This window comes from Lagopus muta, chromosome Z (assembly GCF_023343835.1).
Source record: "Lagopus muta isolate bLagMut1 chromosome Z, bLagMut1 primary, whole genome shotgun sequence".
Taxonomy (NCBI): Eukaryota; Metazoa; Chordata; class Aves; order Galliformes; family Phasianidae; genus Lagopus; species Lagopus muta.
In genome coordinates, this window is record NC_064472.1 from 729774 (window position 1) to 747213 (window position 17440).

The 17440-nt window shown below is 52.1% G+C and overlaps 1 protein-coding gene across 1 annotated transcript in view; it reads right to left on the reverse strand.

Moving 5' to 3' along the window:
• Positions 1-17440, reverse strand: part of LOC125686997 (unconventional myosin-Vb-like) — a 90037-nt gene that overhangs the window by 58839 nt on the left and 13758 nt on the right. Inside the window, 9 exon segments of the mRNA XM_048931708.1 lie at positions 1387-1521; positions 5043-5126; positions 6186-6308; positions 9042-9182; positions 9255-9336; positions 11626-11891; positions 14547-14656; positions 16416-16523; positions 16641-16722. Coding sequence (XP_048787665.1) covers positions 1387-1521; positions 5043-5126; positions 6186-6308; positions 9042-9182; positions 9255-9336; positions 11626-11891; positions 14547-14656; positions 16416-16523; positions 16641-16722 — 1131 coding nt within the window.

A 17440-nucleotide genomic window follows, 5' to 3' on the forward strand; every position in this document is an offset into this window, starting at 1 on the left:
CCCATAACTGCCCCCCATTCCCCCTTATTGCCCCCCATTGCCCCCTATTCCCCCCCCCAGACCCCATAACTGCCCCCTATCCCCCCCAGACCCCATAACTGCCCCCCATTGCCCCCCATCCACCCCCTAACCCCATAACTGCCCCCAAACCCCATAACTGCCCCCCAGACCCCATAACTGCCCCCCATTCCCCCTTATTGCCCCCCATTCCTCCCCCAGACCCCATAACTGCCCCCTATTGCCCCCCATCTACCCCCAGACCCCATAACTGCCCCCCATTCCCCCTTATTGCCCCCTATTGCCCCCCAGACCCCATAACTGCCCCCCATTCCCCCTTATTGCCCCCCATTGCCCCCCATTGCCCCCCCAGACCCCATAACTGCCCCCATTGCCCCCTATTCCCCCCCAGACCCCATAACTGCCCCCCATTCCCCCTTATTGCCCCCTATTGCCCCCCATTACCCCCCCAGACCCCATAACTGCCCCCTAGACCCCATAACTGCCCCCCATTCCCCCTTATTGCCCCCTATTGCCCCCCAAACCCCATAACTGCCCCTATTGCCCCCTATTGCCCCCCAGACCCCATAACTGCCCCCCCAGACCCCACAACTGCCCCCCCGACCCCATAACTGCCCCCCATTCCCCCTTATTGCCCCCTATTGCCCCCCCCAAACCCCATAACTGCCCCCATTGACCCCTATTCCCCCCCAGACCCCATAACTGCCCCCCATTCCCCCTTATTGCCCCCCATTGCCCCCTATTGCCCCCCCAGACCCCATAACTGCCCCCATTGCCCCCCATCCACCCCCTGACCCCATAACTGCCCCCTGACCCCATAACTGCCCCCCATTCCCCCTTATTGCCCCCTATTGCCCCCCCTGACCCCATAACTGCCCCCATTGCCCCCCATTCCCCCCCCCAGACCCCATAACTGCCCCCCAGACCCCATAACTGCCCCCCATTCCCCCTTATTGCCCCCTATTGCCCCCCCGACCCCATAACTGCCCCCAATCAACCCCCAGACCCCATAACTGCCCCCCATTCCCCCTTATTGCCCCCTATTGCCCCCTATTGCCCCCCCTGACCCCATAACTGCCCCCTATTGCCCCCCATTCCCCCCCATACCCCATAACTGCCCCCAAGACCCCATAACTGCCCCCAGACCCCATAACTGCCCCCCCAGACCCCATAACTGCCCCCCATTCCCCCCCATTGCCCCCCATTGCCCCCCACTCCCCCCCATACCCCACAACTGCCCCCTATTGCCCCCCAGACCCCATAACTGCCCCCCTGACCCCATAACTGCCCCCCCTGACCCCATAACTGCCCCCCATTCCCCCTTATTGCCCCCCATTGCCCCCCATTGCCCCCCATTGCCCCCTTTACCTGCTGGCCCACCGTCTTGCGGTTCTCCCTGTCGGGCGTTCTGATTGGCGGGCGGGCAGAGCGGACGGGGATTTTGTAAGGCTGCGTCTGATTGGTCGAATCGTCATCCCGGAAGAGGGAGGCGACGGTCGGGTCCTGGAAGGGGGGGGGGGGGGGGGGAAACAAAATGGCGGCCTTAATTAATGCCCTAATTAATGGCCCTAATGAATGCCCTAATGAACACACTATTAAGTATCCTGTTAATTAGTTGAGAGCCCTAATAAGTAGCCTAATAAGTAGCCGAATAATTAGCCTAATTAGTGCTCAAATAGCCTAATAATTAGCCTAATAATTAGGCTGATAATTAGGCTAATAATTGGGCCGATCAGCTAATTAATGCCGAATAATTAGCTTAATAAACGGCCTGACAAATTAGCTAATAATTAGCCTAATAATCTAATTAATAATGTAATAAATACCCTAATAAATACCCTAATAAGTGCCCTAATTAATACACTAATTAATATCCTAATTAATGCCCTAATGAACACACTATTAAGTACCCTAGTAAATAATTAAATGCCCTAATAAGTAGCCTAATAATTAGCCTAATTAGCACTCAAACAGCCTAATAATTAGCCTAATAAATAGCCCAATAAGTAGCCTAATAATTAGCCTAATTAGCACTCAAATAGCCTAATAATTAGGCTAACAATTAGGTAATAATTAGCCTAATAATTAGCCTAATAAGAGCCCTAATGTCCGAATAAGAACCTTAATAATTACCCTAATTAATACACTAATAAATTTGCTAATAAATGCCCTAATAATTAGCCAATTATTCTAATAGCGGCCCTATTAGCCCTAATAACCGCCCTAATTAACAATTAATAGCCCTAATAACCGCCCTAATAGCCCTAATTAACAATTAATAGCCCTAATAACAGCCCTATTAGCCCTAATAACCCCAAATAACCACCCTAATACTGCTAATAAAGCCTCTAATTAGCCCTATTAGCCCTAATAACGGCCCTAATACCCCTAATAGCGGCCCTATTAGCCCTAATAACAGGCCTATTAGCCCTAATGACGGGCTAATAACGCTAATAACAGCCCTATTACCCCTAATAATCCCCTAATAACGGCCCTATTAGCCTTAATAATGAACTAATAACGCTAATAACGGCCCTATTAGCCCAAATAACAGCCCTATTACCCCTAATAATCCCCTAATACCGGCCCTATTAGCCTTAATAACGGGCTAATAACGCTAATAACTACCCTATTAGCCCTAATAATCCCTAATAAAGGCCCTATTAGCCCTAATAACAAGCTAATAACGCTAATAACGGCCCTATTAGCCCTAATAATCCCCTAATACCGGCCCTATTAGCCCTAATACCGGCCCTATTAGCCATAATAATGGGCTAATAACGCTAATACTGGCACTATTAACCCTAACAACCGCCCTAATAACCCTAATAACAGCCCTATTAGTCCTAATAATGGGCTAATTACCCTAATCATGGCCCTATTACCCCTAATAATCCCCTAATAATGGCCCTAGTAGCCCTAATAACAACCCTACTACCCCTAATAACAGCCCTATTAGCCCTAATAGCGGCCATATTAGCCCTAATAATGGGCTAAAAGCCCTAATACCAGCCCTATTAACCCTAATAAGGGGGTAATAGCCCTAATACCGGCCCTATTAGCCCTAATACCGACCCTATTAGCCCTAATAATGGGCTAATAACCCTAATAACTCCCCCAAAACCCCTAATAATGCCCTAATAATGGCCCTAATACCCCTAATAGCGGCCCTATTAGCCCTAATAGCGGCCCTATTACCCCTAATAATCCCCTAATACCGGCCCTATTAGCCCTAATACAGCCCTATTAGCCCTAATAACAGCCCTAATAACCCTAATAACAGCCCTATTAGCCCTAACAATGGGCTAATAACGCTAATAATGGCCCTATTACCCCTAATAATCCCCTAATAACCCCAATAACTCCCCCCAAACCCCTAATAATCCCCTAATAACAGCCCTATTAGCCCTAATACCGACCTTATTACCCCTAATAACAGCCCTATTAGCCCTAATACCGGCCCTATTAGCCCTAATAAGGGGCTAATAACACTAATACTGGCCCTATTACCCCTAATAATCCCCTAGTAACAGCCCTATTACCCCTAATAGCGGCCCTATTAGCCCTAATACCAGCCCTATTACCCCTAATAATCCCCTAATACCGGCCCTATTAGCCCTAATACGGCCCTATTTCCCCTAATAACAGCCCTGATACCCCTAATAACAGCCCTATTATCCCTAATACCGGCCCTATTACCCCTAATAATCCCCTAATAACAGCCCTATTAGCCCTTATACCGGCCCTATTACCCCTAATAACTGCCCTATTACCCCTAATAATCCCTAATAACGGCCCTATTAGCCTTAATAATGAACACATAACGCTAATACCCGGCCCTATTAGCCCAAATAGCAGCCCTATTAGCCCTAATAACGGGCTAATAACGCTAATAACGGCCCTATTAGCCCTAATACCCGGCCCTATTACCCCTAATAATCCCCTAATAACAGCCCTATTAGCCCTAATACCGACCCTATTAGCCCTAATAACAGGCCTATTAGCCCTAATACTGGCCCTATTACCCCTAATAATCCCTAATAACGGCCCTATTAGCCCTAATAATGGCCCTATTAACCCTAATAACGGCCCTATTAGCCCTAATATTCCCCTAATACGGCCCTATTAGCCCTAATACCCGGCCCTATTACCCCTAATAACAGCCCTATTAGCCCTAATACCGGCCCTATTACCCCTAATAACAGCCCTATTAGCCCTAATACCGGCCCTATTACCCCTAATAACAGCTCTAATACCCCTAATAACAGCCCTATTAGCCCTAATACAGCCCTATTAGCCCTAATAACAGCCCTATTAGCCCTCATAACAGCCCTATTAGCCCTAATAATGGCCCTATTAGCCCTAATAATGGCCCTAATACCCCTAATAGCGGCCCTATTAGCCCTAATAATGGGCTAATAACCCTAATAACTCCCCCAAAACCCCTAATAATGCCCTAATAATGGCCCTAATACCCCTAATAGTGGCCCTATTAGCCCTAATAGCGGCCCTATTACCCCTAATAATCCCCTAATACCGGCCCTATTAGCCCTAATACCGGCCCTATTACCCCTAATAACAGCCCTATTAGCCCTAATACAGCCCTATTACCCCTAATAACAGCTCTAATACCCCTAATAACAGCCCTATTAGCCCTAATAATGGGCTAATAGCCCTAATAATGGCCCTATTACCCCTAATAATCCCCTAATACGGCCCTATTAGCCCTAATAGCGGCCCTATTTGCCCTAATACCGGCTCTATTAGCCCTAATACCGACCCTATTAGCCCTAATAGCGGCCCTATTAGCCCTAGTAATGGGCTAATAACGCTAATAACAGCCCTAATACCCCTAATAACAACCCTATTACCCCTAATAACAGCCCTATTAGCCCTAATAACAGCCCTATTACCCCTAATAACCGCCCTATTACCCCTAATAACAGCCCTATTAGCCCTAATACCAACCCTATTAGCCCTAATAAGGGGCTAATAACGCTAATAAAGCCCTTAATAGCGCTCACCCCGCTGGCCCTGACGACGTCCAGCAGCTCCTCATACACGGTGTCGCGGTTCTTCTCCACGAAGCCCAGGCTGCTGTATTCAACCTAGGGGGTTTTTATAGGGTTTTTATAGGGTCGGGGCTTTTATGGGGGCTTATGGGGGATTCATGGGGTCTTATGGGGCCTTATGGGGTCCTATAGGGTCTAATGGGGTTCTATGGGGGATGTATGGGGTCTTATGGGGTCCTATGGGGTCTTATGGGGTCCTATGGGGGATTTATGGGGTCCTATGGGGTCTTATAGGGCCCTATGATGTCTTATGGGGTTCTATGGGGTCCTATAAAGTCCTATGGGGTCTTATGGAGTCCTGTGTGGTCCTATGGGGGATTTATGGGGTCCTATGGGGTCCTATGGGGTTTTATGGGGTTCTATGGGGGTTGTATGGGGTTTTATGGGGTCTTATGGGATCTTATGGGGTACAATGGGGTCCTATAGGGTTCTATGGGGGTTCTGTGGGGTTTTATGGGGTCCTATGGGGTCTTATGGGGTCTTATGGGGTCCTATGGGGTCCTATGGGGTTCTATGGGGTCTTACGGGGTAAATCGGAGATTTATGGGGTCTTATGGGGTCCTATGGGGGATTTATGGGGTCATATAAAGTCCTATGGGGGATTTATGGGGATGTATGGGGTTCTGTGGGACCTTATAAGGTCCTATTGGATCCTATGGGGGATTTATGGGGTCTTATGGGGTCCAATGGGGTCTTACAGGGTTCTATGGAGTCCTATGGGGTCTTATGGGGTTTTATGGGGTCCTATGGTGGACTTATGGGGTTTTATGGGGTTCTATGGGGTCCTATGGGGTCTTTTGGGGTCCTATGGGGTTTCTATGGGGTCCTATGGGGTCCTATGGGGTCTTATGGGGTTTTATGGGGTCCTATAGGGGATTTATGGGGTCTTATGGGGTGCAATGGGTAATTTATGGGGTCCTATGGGGTCCTATGGGGTTCTATGGGGTCCTATGGGGTCTTATGGGGTCTTATGGGGTTCTATGGGGTCCTTATGGGGTCTTATAGGGTCCTATGGGGTCCTATGGGATCCTATGGGGTCCTATGGGGTCTTACATGTTGACGGGGTCCTTATAGGGTTTTTATAGGGTCGCTCACCTCCTCGGCGAAGTGCCGGATGACAAAAGTGCCGTCGGCCGCTCGGGGTTTTCGGAAATAGGGGCAAGAGGCATGGCGGCCATATAACTTTTGGGCCCACCCCAAATCGCTGCCCTTCGGGACCTATAGGGGGGTTATGGGGTCGGTGTAGGGTCAGTAGGGTCAGCGTGGGGGCTGTAGGGTCAATGGGGTCTGTATGGGGGCTGTAGGGTCTTTGTGGGGTCAATGGGGTCTGTATGGGGTCTGTATGGGGTCTGTAGGGTCAATGGGGTCTGTATGGGGGCTGTAGGGTCAATGGGGTCAGTATGGGGTCTGTATGGGGTCAGTAGGGGCTGTCGGGTCAGTAGGGTCTGTATGGGGTCAGTAGGGTCAGTGGGGTCTGTATGGGGTCAATGGGGTCTGTATGGGGTCAGTAGGGTCTGTATGGGGTCAGTAGGGTCTGTATGGGGACAGTAGGGTCAATGGGGTCTGTATGGGGTCAGTAGGGGCTGTGTGGGGTCAGTAGGGTCTTTATGGGGTCAATTGGGTCTGTATGGGGTCTGTAGGGTCTGTATAGGGTCTGTAGGGTCAACGGGGTCTGTATGGGGTCAGTAGGGGCTGTATGGGGTCAGTAGGGTCTGTATGGGGTCAGTAGGGTCAATGGGGTCTGTATGGGGTCAGTAGGGGCTGTGTGGGGTCAGTAGGGTCTTTATGGGGTCAATGGGGTCTGTATGGGGTCAGTAGGTCTTTGTGGGGTCAATGGGGTCTGTATGGGGTCTATAGGGTCTGTATGGGGTCAATGGGGTCTGTATGGGGTCAATGGGGTTGGTATGGGGGCTGTAGGGTCTTTGTGGGGTCAATGGGGTCTGTATGGGGTCTATAGGGTCTGTATGGGGTCTGTAGGGTCTGTATGGGGTCAGTAGAGGCTGTATGGGGTCTGTATGGGGTCAGTAGGGTCAATAGAAATGAATGGGAGTGAATGGGCCTCAATGGGAATGAATGGGCGTCAATGGGAGTCAATGGGAATGAATGGGAGTCAGTGGGAATGAATGGGAGTCAATGGGAATGAATGGAAATGAATGGGAGTCAATAGGAATCAATGGAAATGAATGGGCATCAATGGGCGTCAATGGGCGCCAATGGGCGTCAAAGGGGGGCCAATGGGCGCCAATAGAAATGAATGGGAGTCAATGGGCGTCAATGGGCGTCAATGGGAGTCAATGGGTGTCAATGGGTGTCAATGGGAGTCAGTGGGTGTCAATGGGTGTCAATGGGCGTCAATGGGCGTCAATGGGAGTCAATGGGCGTCAATGGGAGTCAATGGGCGCCAATGGAAATCAATGGGCGTCAATGGGAGTCAATGGGCGTCAATGGGTGTCAATGGAAATGAATGGGCGTCAATGGGCGTCAATGGGCGTCAATGGGCGTCAATGGGAGTCAATGGGTGTCAATGGGAGTCAATGGGCGTCAATGGGAGTCAATGGGCGTCAATGGGCGTCAATGGGCGTCAATGGGAGTCAATGGGAGTCAATGGGCGTCAATGGGTGCCAATGGGCGTCAATGGGCGTCAATGGGCATCAATAGGCATCAATGGGCGTCAATGGGAGTCAATGGGAGTCAATGGGCGTCAATGGGAGTCAATGGGCGTCAATGGAAGCCAATGGGCGTCAATGGGCGTCAATGGAAATGAATGGGCGTCAATGGAAATGAATGGGAGTCAATGGGCATCAATGGGAGTCAATGGGAGTCAATGAGCGTCAATGGGCGTCAATGGGCATCAATGGGAGTCAGTGGGAATCAATGGGCGTCAATGGGCGTCAATGGGAGTCAATGGGAGTCAATGGGCATCAATGGGCGCCAATGGGCGTCAATGGGCGTCAATGGGCGCCAATAGAAATGAATGGGAGTCAATAGGCGTCAATGGGTGTCAATGGGAGTCAATGGGAGTCAATGGGTGTCAATGGGCGTCAATGGGCGTCAATGGGCGTCAATGGGCGTCAATGGGCGTCAATGGGCGCCAATAGAAATGAATGGGCGTCAATGGGAGTCAATGGGTGTCAATGGGCGTCAATGGGCGTCAATGGGCATCAATGGGCGTCAATGGGAGTCAATGGGCGCCAATAGAAATGAATGGGAGTCAATGGGAGTCAATGGGAGTCAATGGGCGTCAATGGGCGTCAATGGGCGTCAATGGGCGTCAATGGGATTCAAAGGGCGTCAATGGGAGTCAATGGGCGTCAATGGGCATCAATGGGAGTCAATGGGCATCAATGGGAGTCAATGGGAGTCAATGGGAGTCAATGGGAGCAAATGGGAATGAATGGGTGTCAATGGGCGTCAATGGGCGTCAATGGGAGTCAATGGGCGTCAATGGGCATCAATGGGCGTCAATTGGAGTCAATGGGAGTCAATGGGCGTCAATGGGCGTCAATGGGAGTCAATGGGAGTCAATGGGAGTCAATGGGAGTCAATGGGCGTCAATGGGCGCCAATGGAAATGAATGGGAGTCAATGGGCGTCAATGGGCGTCAAAGGGAGTCAATGGGCGTCAATGGGCGTCAAAGGGAGTCAATGGGTGTCAGTGGGCGTCAATGGGCGTCAATGGGCGTCAATGGGAGTCAATGGGCGTCAATGGGCGTCAAAGGGAGTCAATGGGTGTCAGTGGGCGTCAATGGGCGTCAATGGGCGTCAATGGGCATCAATGGGAGTCAATGGGCGTCAATGGGCGTCAATGGGCGCCAATAGAAATGAATGGGAGTCAATGGGCGTCAATGGAAATGAATGGGAGTCAATGGGCATCAATGGGAGCCTCCCACCCAAGCCCCTCCCCTCCTAATTAACGCACCCTCATTAGCATAGCTAATTAATCACCCCTCACCTTGCACTCCTCATCCAGCAGATCCAGGATGCCCAATTTGCCCTCAATTAACTCAATGCACGGCTGATTATCGCAGAACTCAATCAAGCTCCAGGGGATGCCTTCCTTCATGTACTCCTCTTGCTCCAATTTGAATACATGCTAATGAGGAGGGGGAGCTCGTTAGCGTATGCAAATCAAGCCCGCCCCCCAGCCAATCGCACGGCTCCTCACCACGTTGAACTGCTGCTGGAGTTTCTCGTTAGCGTAATTAATGCAGAACTGCTCAAAGCTGTTGGTGGCGAAGGTCTCGAAGCTGGGGAGGAAGAAGGGAATTATGGGATATTTGGAGGGGGCTTATGGGGTTTTTGGGGGCTTATGGGGTCCTATGGGATTCTATGGGGTCTATGGGGTCCTATGTGGTCTTATAGGGTTCTATGGGGTCCTATGGGGTATTATGGGATTCTATGGGGTCTTATGGGGTCTTATGGGGTTCTATGGGGTCTAATAAGGCCTTATGGGGTCTTTTGGGGTCCTATGGGGTCTTATGGGGTCTTATGGGTTATAGGGGGTCCTATGGGGTCCTATGGGGTCCTATGGGATGCTATGGGGTCTTATGGGGTTCTATGGGGTCTATGGGGTCTTATGGGGTCTTTTGGGGTCCTATGGGGTCCTATGGGGTTTTATGGGGTTTTGTGGGGTCCTATGGGGTCCTATGGGGTTTTATGGGGTCTTATGGGGTCCTGTGGGGCGCTATGGGATCCTATGGGTCCTATGGGGTCCTATGGGGTCTTTTGGTGTCTTATAGGGTTCTATGGGGTTTTTGGGGTCTTATGGGGTCTTATAGGGTCTTATGGGGTTCTATGGGGTGCTATGGGATTCTATGGGGTCTTATAGGGTTCTATGGGGTATTATGGGGTCCTATGGGGTCTTGTGGGGTCTTATGGGATCCTATGGGCTCTTATGGGGTCCTATGGGATCCTATGGGGTCCTATGGGGTCTTATGGGCTGTTATAGGGTTCTATGGGGTCTATGGGGTCTTATAGGGTCTTATGGGGTCCTATGGGGTCTAATGAGGCCTTATGGGGTCTTTTGGGGTCCTATGGGGTCCTATGGGGCCTTATGGGGTCTTATAGGGTCTTATGGGGTCCTATGGGGTCTAATGAGGCCTTATGGGGTCTTTTGGGGTCCTATGGGGTCCTATGGGGTCTTATGGGGTCCTATGGGGTCCTATGGGGTTTTATGGGGTCCTATGGGGTCCTGTGGGGCGCTATGGGATCCTATGGGTCCTATGGGGTCCTATGGGGTCTTTTGGCGTCTTATAGGGTTCTATGGGATTCTATGGGGTCTTATGGTGTCTTATGGGGTCTTATGGGGTCTTATGGGGTCTGATGGGGTTCTATGGGATCCTATGGGGTCCTATGGGGTCCTATGGGGTTTTATGGGGTCCAATGGGGTCCTAATGGGTCCTATGGGCTCTTATGGGGTCTTATGGGATCCTATGGGGTCTTATGGGGTCCTATGAGGTCTTATGGGATTCTATGGGGCCTTATGGGGTCTTATGGGGTGATATGGGGTCCTATGGGGTCTATGGGGTCTTATGGGGTTTTATGGGGTCTTGTGGGTTTCTATGGGGTCCAATGGGGTCTTATGGGATCCTATGGTATCCTATGGGGTCCTATGGGGTCTTATGGGGTCCTATGGGGTCTTATGGGGTCTTATGGGGTCCTATGGGGTCTATGAGGTGCTATGGGGTCTTATAGGGTTCTATGGGGTCTTATGGGATCCTATGGGGTCTTATGGGGTCCTATGGGGTCTTATGGGGTCCTATGGGGTCCTACGGGGTCTTATGGGGTCCAATGGGGTGCTATGGGATTCTATGGGGTCTTATGGGGTCCTATGGGGTCTTGTGGGGTCTTATGGGGTCCTATGGGGTTGTATGGGCTGTTATAGGATTCTATGGGGTCTTATGGGATCCTATGGGATCCTATGGGCTCTTATGGGGTCCTATGGGATCCTATGGGGTCCTATGGGGTCCTATGGGGTTCTATGGAGTCTTATAGGGTTCTATGGGGTCTTATGGGGTCCTATGGCATCCTATGGGGTTTTATGGGGTCTTATGAGGTCCTATGGGATCTTATGGGGTCCTATGGGGTTCTATGGGGTCTTATAGGGTCCTATGGGGTCTTATGGGGTTCTATGGGGTGTTATGGGTTTCTATGGGGTCCTATGGGGTTCTATGGGGTCTTATAGGTTTCTATGGGGTCCAATGGGGTCTTATGGGGTCCTATGGGTCTTATGGGGTCTTACGGGGTCTTATGGGGTCCTATGGGGTCTTATGGGGTCTTATGGGGTTCTATAGGGTCTTATGGGGTCCTTTGGGTCCTATGCAGTCCTATGGGGTCTTATGGGATCCTATGGGGTTCTATTTGATCTTATGGGATCCTATGGGATCCTATGGGGTTGTATGGGATCCTATGGGGTCCTATGCGGTCCTATGGGTCCTATGGGGTCTTATGGGGTCCTATGGGGTCCTATGGGATTCTATAGGATCCTATGGGGTCCTATGGGTTCCTTATAGGGTCCGTCCCCCCCCATATTGTACCCATAGACATCCAGCACCCCGATGAAGCGCTGCCGCTCCTGGGCGTCCCTCAGGGCCCCGTTGAGGATCTCCAACACCCAGAGGAAGAGGCGAGCGTAGAGGAACTTGGCCAGAGCGTCTCGAGCCGCCAGGCCCTGCGCGGCGGCCATGTTGGTGACGCAGCTCTCGGCGGCGGCCCGCAGGCGACGGTGGCAGAGCCAATGGGCGACGGGGGGGGGGTCGAGGGTCAGCAGGGTGCAGAAGTGGGACAGGTGGGGGTCGTCGTCCTGGGGGGGGGTCGTTAATTAGGTTAATTAGGTTAATTAGGGGGTTAATTAGGGTGGAGGGGTTAATTGGGATGGAGGAGTTCATTGGGGGGGGGAACGGGGGAGGGAGGGTAGAAGGAAGTGAAAGTGAAAGAGGAAGTGGAAGGGACAGGAAGTTGAATGGGAAGAGGAAAAGGAAGAGGAAGGGGAAGAGGAAGTGGAAGAGGAAGAGGAAGTGAGAGGGACAGGAAGTTGAATGGGAAGAGGAAAAGGAAGCAGGAAAAGGAGAAGAGGAAGTGAAAGTGGAAGCGGAAGTGAAAGCGAAAGGGACAGGAAGTTGGATGGGAAGAGGAAGAGGAAAGGGAAGGGGGCAGGAAAAGGGGAAGAGGAAGTAGAAGGGAAAGGGACAGGAAGTTGAATGGGAAGAGAAAGAGGAAGAGGAAGAGGAAGAGGAAGAGGAAGAGGAAGAGGAAGAGGAAGAGGAAGGGAAAGCGGAAGTGAGAGGGAAAGGGACAGGAAGTGGAATGGGATGAGGAAGAGGAAGAGGAAGAGGAAGAGGAAGTAGAAGGGAAAGCGGAAGTGAGAGGGAAAGGGACAGGAAGTTGAATGGGAAGAGGAAGAGGAAGTTGAATGGGAAGAGGAAGCGGAAGTGAAAGGGAGAGGAAGTTGAATGGGAGGAGGAAGAGGAAGAGGAAGGGGAAGGGACAGGAAGTTGAATGGGAAGAGGAAGGGGAGAAGGAAAAGGAGAAGAGGAAGTGGAAGTGAAAGTGAGAGGGACAGGAAGTTGAATTGGAAGAGGAAGGGGAAGGGGGAAGGAGAAGAGGAACAGGAAGTGGAAGCGAAAGTGAAACTGAGAGGGACAGGAAGTTGGATGGGAAGAGGAAGAGCAAGGGGAAGGGTCAGGAAGTTGAATGGGAAGAGGAAATGGAGCAGGAAAAGGAGAAGAGGAAGTGGAAGAGAAAGAAACAGGAAGTTGAATGGGAAGAGGAAGAGGAAGCGAAAGGAAAAGAGGAAGTGGAAGAGAAAGTGAAAGCGAGAGGGACAGGAAGTTGAATGGGAAGAGGAAGAGGAAGGGAAGGGGAAGGGAAAGAGGAAGGGGAAGAGGAAGAAGAAGAGGAAGAGGAAGAGAAAGTGGAAGGGAAAGCGGAAGTGAGAGGGAAAGGGACAGGAAGTGGAATGGGATGAGGAAGAGGAAGGGGAAGGGGAAGAAAGTGAAAACGAAAGTGAAAGTGGAAGTGAGACGGAAAGGGACAGGAAGTTGGATGGGAAGAGGAAGAGGAAGAGGAAGAGGAAGAGGAAGAGGAAGAGGAAGAGGAAGAGGAAGAGGAAGAGGAAGAGGAAGAGGAAGAGGAAGGGAAAGCGGAAGTGAGAGGGAAAGGGACAGGAAGTGGAATGGGAAGAGGAAGAGGAAGGGAAAGGGGAAGAGGAAGGGAAAGGGGAAGAGGAAGCAGAAGTGAAAGGGACAGGAAGTTGAATGGGAGGAGGAAGAGGAAGAGGAAGGAGAAGAGGAAGTGGAAGAGGAAGAGGAAGTGAAACTGAGAGAGACAGGAAGTTGAATGGGAAGAGGAAGAGGAAGGGGAAGGGACAAGAAGTTGAATGGGAAGAGGAAGAGGAAGGGAAAGGGACAGGAAGTTGGATGGGAAGAGGAAGAGGAAGGGAAAGGGACAGGAAGTGGAATGGGATGAGGAAGAGGAAGAGGAAGAGGAAGAGGAAGAGGAAGTAGAAGGGAAAGCGGAAGTGAGAGGGAAAGGGACAGGAAGTTGAATGGGAAGAGGAAGAGGAAGGGGAAGGGACAGGAAGTTGAATGGGAAGAGGAAGAGGAAGGGAAAGGGGAAGAGGAAGCGGAAGTGAAAGGGACAGGAAGTTGAATGGGAGGAGGAAGAGGAAGAGGAAGGGGAAGGGACAGGAAGTTGAATGGGAAGAGGAAGGGGAGGAGGAAAAGGAGAAGAGGAAGTGGAAGTGAAAGTGAGAGGGACAGGAAGTTGGATGGGAAGAGGAAGAGGAAGGGAAAGGGGAAGAGGAAGTAGAAGGGAAAGGGACAGGAAGTGGAATGAGAAGAGGAAGAGGAAAAGAAAGGGGAAGAGGAAGTGAAAGGGACAGGAAGTTGAATTGGAAGAGGAAGAGGAAGAGGAAGAGGAAGAGGAAGAGGAAGAGGAAGAGAAAGAGGAAGGGGAAGGGGAAGGGAGAAGGAGAAGAGAAAGCGGAAGTGAAAGAGGAAGTGAGAGGGAAAGGGAGAGGAAGTTGGATGGGAAGAGGAAGAGGAAGGGAAAGGGGAAGAGGAAGCAGAAGTGAAAGGGACAGGAAGTTGAATGGGAAGAGGAAGAGGAAGAGGAAGGAGAAGAGGAAGTGGAAGAGGAAGAGGAAGTGAAACTGAGAGGGACAGGAAGTTGGATGGGAAGAGGAAGAGGAAGGGGAAGGGACAAGAAGTTGAATGGGAAGAGGAAGAGGAAGAGGAAGGGGGCAGGAAAAGGGGAAGAGGAAGTAGAAGGGAAAGGGACAGGAAGTTGGATGGGAAGAGGAAGAGGAAGTGAAAATGAAAGTGAAAGGGACAGGAAGTTGAATGGGAAGAGGAAGGGAAAGGGGGCAGGAAATGGGAAAGAGGAAGCGGAAGTGAAAGCGAAAGGGGAAGCGGAAGTGAGAGGGGGGAAGGGAAACAGGAAGAGGAAGTGGCCGTACCGAAACGCTGCTGGCGTCGCCGTCCCGTTCGGCCTTCACTTCCACGTTGCCCAGATGCAAGATGGCGGCCAGGAGGCGGAAAATGGCGGCCTGCTGAGCTTCCGGAACTCCTAGAAGAAGATGGCGGCCTCTCTGTAGCTCCATAGGGTGCAACTCTATGGTTGTGGAGGACTTCCGGGCACGGGGAGCCCAAAATGGAGTCCTCCTCTCTGTATCTCCATAGGGTGCGACTCTATGGTTGTGGAGGACCTCCAGGGATAGAGAGCCCAAAATGAAATCCTCCAAGCAAAGGCGCCACTCTGTACCCCCATGGGGCTCAACTCTATGGTTGTGGAGGACCTCCAGAGATAGAGCCCAAAATGGAGTCCTCCAAGCGGAAGCTGAACTCTCTGTACCTCCATAGGGTGCAACTCTATGGTTGTGGAGGACTTCTGGGCACGGGGAGCTCAAAATGGAGTCCTCCAAGCAACCCCTGTGCCGCTCTGTATCCCCATGGGACGCAACTCTATGGTTGTGGAGGACCTCCAGGGATAGAGCCCAAAATGGAGTCCTCCAAGCAAAGGCGCCACTCTGTACCCCCATGGGGCTCAACTCTATGGTTCCGGAGGACCTCCAGGGATAGAGAGCCCAAAATGGAGTCCTCCAAGAGGAGACTGGGTACTCTGTACCTCCATAGGGTGCAACTCTATGGTTGTGGAGGACCTCCAAGGATAGAGAGCCCAAAATGGAGTCCTCCAAGCAACGGCGCCACTCTGTACCCCCATAGGACTCAACTCTATGGCTCTGGAGGACCTCCAGGTATGGGGAACTCAACAGTGAGTCCTCCAAGCAGGTCCTGGAAGGGATGGGGAGCCAAAATGGAGTCCTCCAAGCTAAGGCGACACTCTGTACCCCCATGGGGCTCAACTCTATGGCTCTGGAGAACCTCCACAAGTAGACACCCCTAAAATTGAGTCCTCCAAGCAGGTCCTGGAAGGGACGGGGAGCCAAAATGGCGTCCTCCAAGCAACGGCGACACTCTGTACCCCCATGGGGCTCAACTCTATGGCTCTGGAAGACCTCCACAAGTAGATACCCCTAAAAGTGAGTCCTCCAAGCAAGTCCTGGCAGGGATTGGGAGCTAAAATGGAGTCCTCCAAGCTAAGTTGACACTCTGTACCCCCATGGGACACAACTCTATGGTTCTGGAGGACCTCCAGGGATCAAGACCCCTAAAATTGAGTCCTCCAAGCACATCCTGGAAGGGATGGGGAGCCAAAATGGAGTCCTCCAAGCTAAGAGGCCACTCTGTACCCCCATGGGACACAACTCTATGGTTCTGGAGGACCTCCAGGGATCAAGACCCCTAAAATTGAGTCCTCCAAGCAGGTCCTGGAAGGGATGGGGAGCCAAAATGGAGTCCTCCAAGCTAAGGCGACACTCTGTACCCCCATGGGGCTCAACTCTATGGCTCTGGAGGACCTCCACAAGTAGATACCCCTAAAATTGAGTCCTCCAAGCAGGTCCTGGAAGGGATGGGGAGCCAAAATGGAGTCCTCCAAGCAATGGCGCCACTCTGTACCCCCATGGGGCTCAACTCTATGGCTCTGGAGGACCTCCACAAGTAGATACCCCTAAAATTGAGTCCTCCAAGCAGGTCCTGGAAGGGACGGGGAGCCAAAATGGAGTCCTCCAAGCAATGGTGCCACTCTGTACCCCCATGGGGCTCAACTCTATGGCTCTGGAGGACCTCCACAAGTAGATACCCCTACAAGTGAGTCCTCCAAGCAGGGTCTGGAAAGGATGGGGAGCCAAAATGGAGTCCTCCAAGCAACGGCGCCACTCTGTACCCCCATGGGACACAACTCTATGGCAATGGGGGGCCCTTACCCAACATGCCCAAGGCATTCTGGGTCTTTTCCATCTCCTTGGCGTCGTCCACGCCGTCGATGGCGGCCTCCCCTCCTTGGGAGGTGTAGAAGAAGCCCTCGGAACCTTCTAGAAAGAAGCAACGGGGCTGAAGGCAAAAACCCCCCTTGGATCCAAGATGGCGGCCGACCCGGAAGTCGGTCGGGGGGGGTGGGGGGGTGGGGGGCACCCATGGGTGCTGCTCACCCAAGGCCAGGCTTTGGAATTGGGGGCGGTGGGCGCAGGCGCAGAGCTGGTAGAAGATGTGGTAGTTGCGCTCCTTCTCGGCCTATGGGACGCAAGGGGGGGGTATTATGGGATGGCGGCACCCATGGGTGCAAGGGGGGGGGGGGGGGGTGAGCACCCATGGGTGGGGGTGGGGGGGGGAGGACCCATAGGACCCAGAATGGAGCACCCATGGGTGTAGGGGGTGAGGGGTGGGCACCCATGGGTGCAAGGGGAGGGGGGGGTGCACCCATAGGACCAAACATGGGGCACCCATGGGTGCAGGGGAGGGGTAGGCACCCATAAAACCAAGTATGGGGCACCCATGGGTGCCGGAATGGGGCACTATGGGGTCCTATGGGGTCTTATGAGATCCTATGGGGCCTTATGAGATCCTATGAAGTCTTATGGGGACTTATGGGGTCCTATGGGGTCCTATGGGGTCCTATGGGGTCTTATGGGGTCCTATGGGGTCCTATGGGTTTCTATGGGATCCTATGGGGTCTTATGGGGTCTTATGGGCTCCTATGGGGTCCTATGGGGTCTTATGGGGTTCTATGGGGTCTTCTGGGGTCTTATGCGATCCTAAAGAGTCTTATGGGGTCTTTTGGGGTCTTAGGGGGTCTTATGGGTTCTATGAGCTCCTATGGGGTCTTATGGGGTCCTATCGGCTCCTATGGGGTCCTATGGGGTCCTATGGGCTCCTACGGGGTCCTATGGGCTCTTATGGGGTCCTATGGGGTCTTATGGGTTCTATGAGGTCCTATGGGGTCTTATGGGGT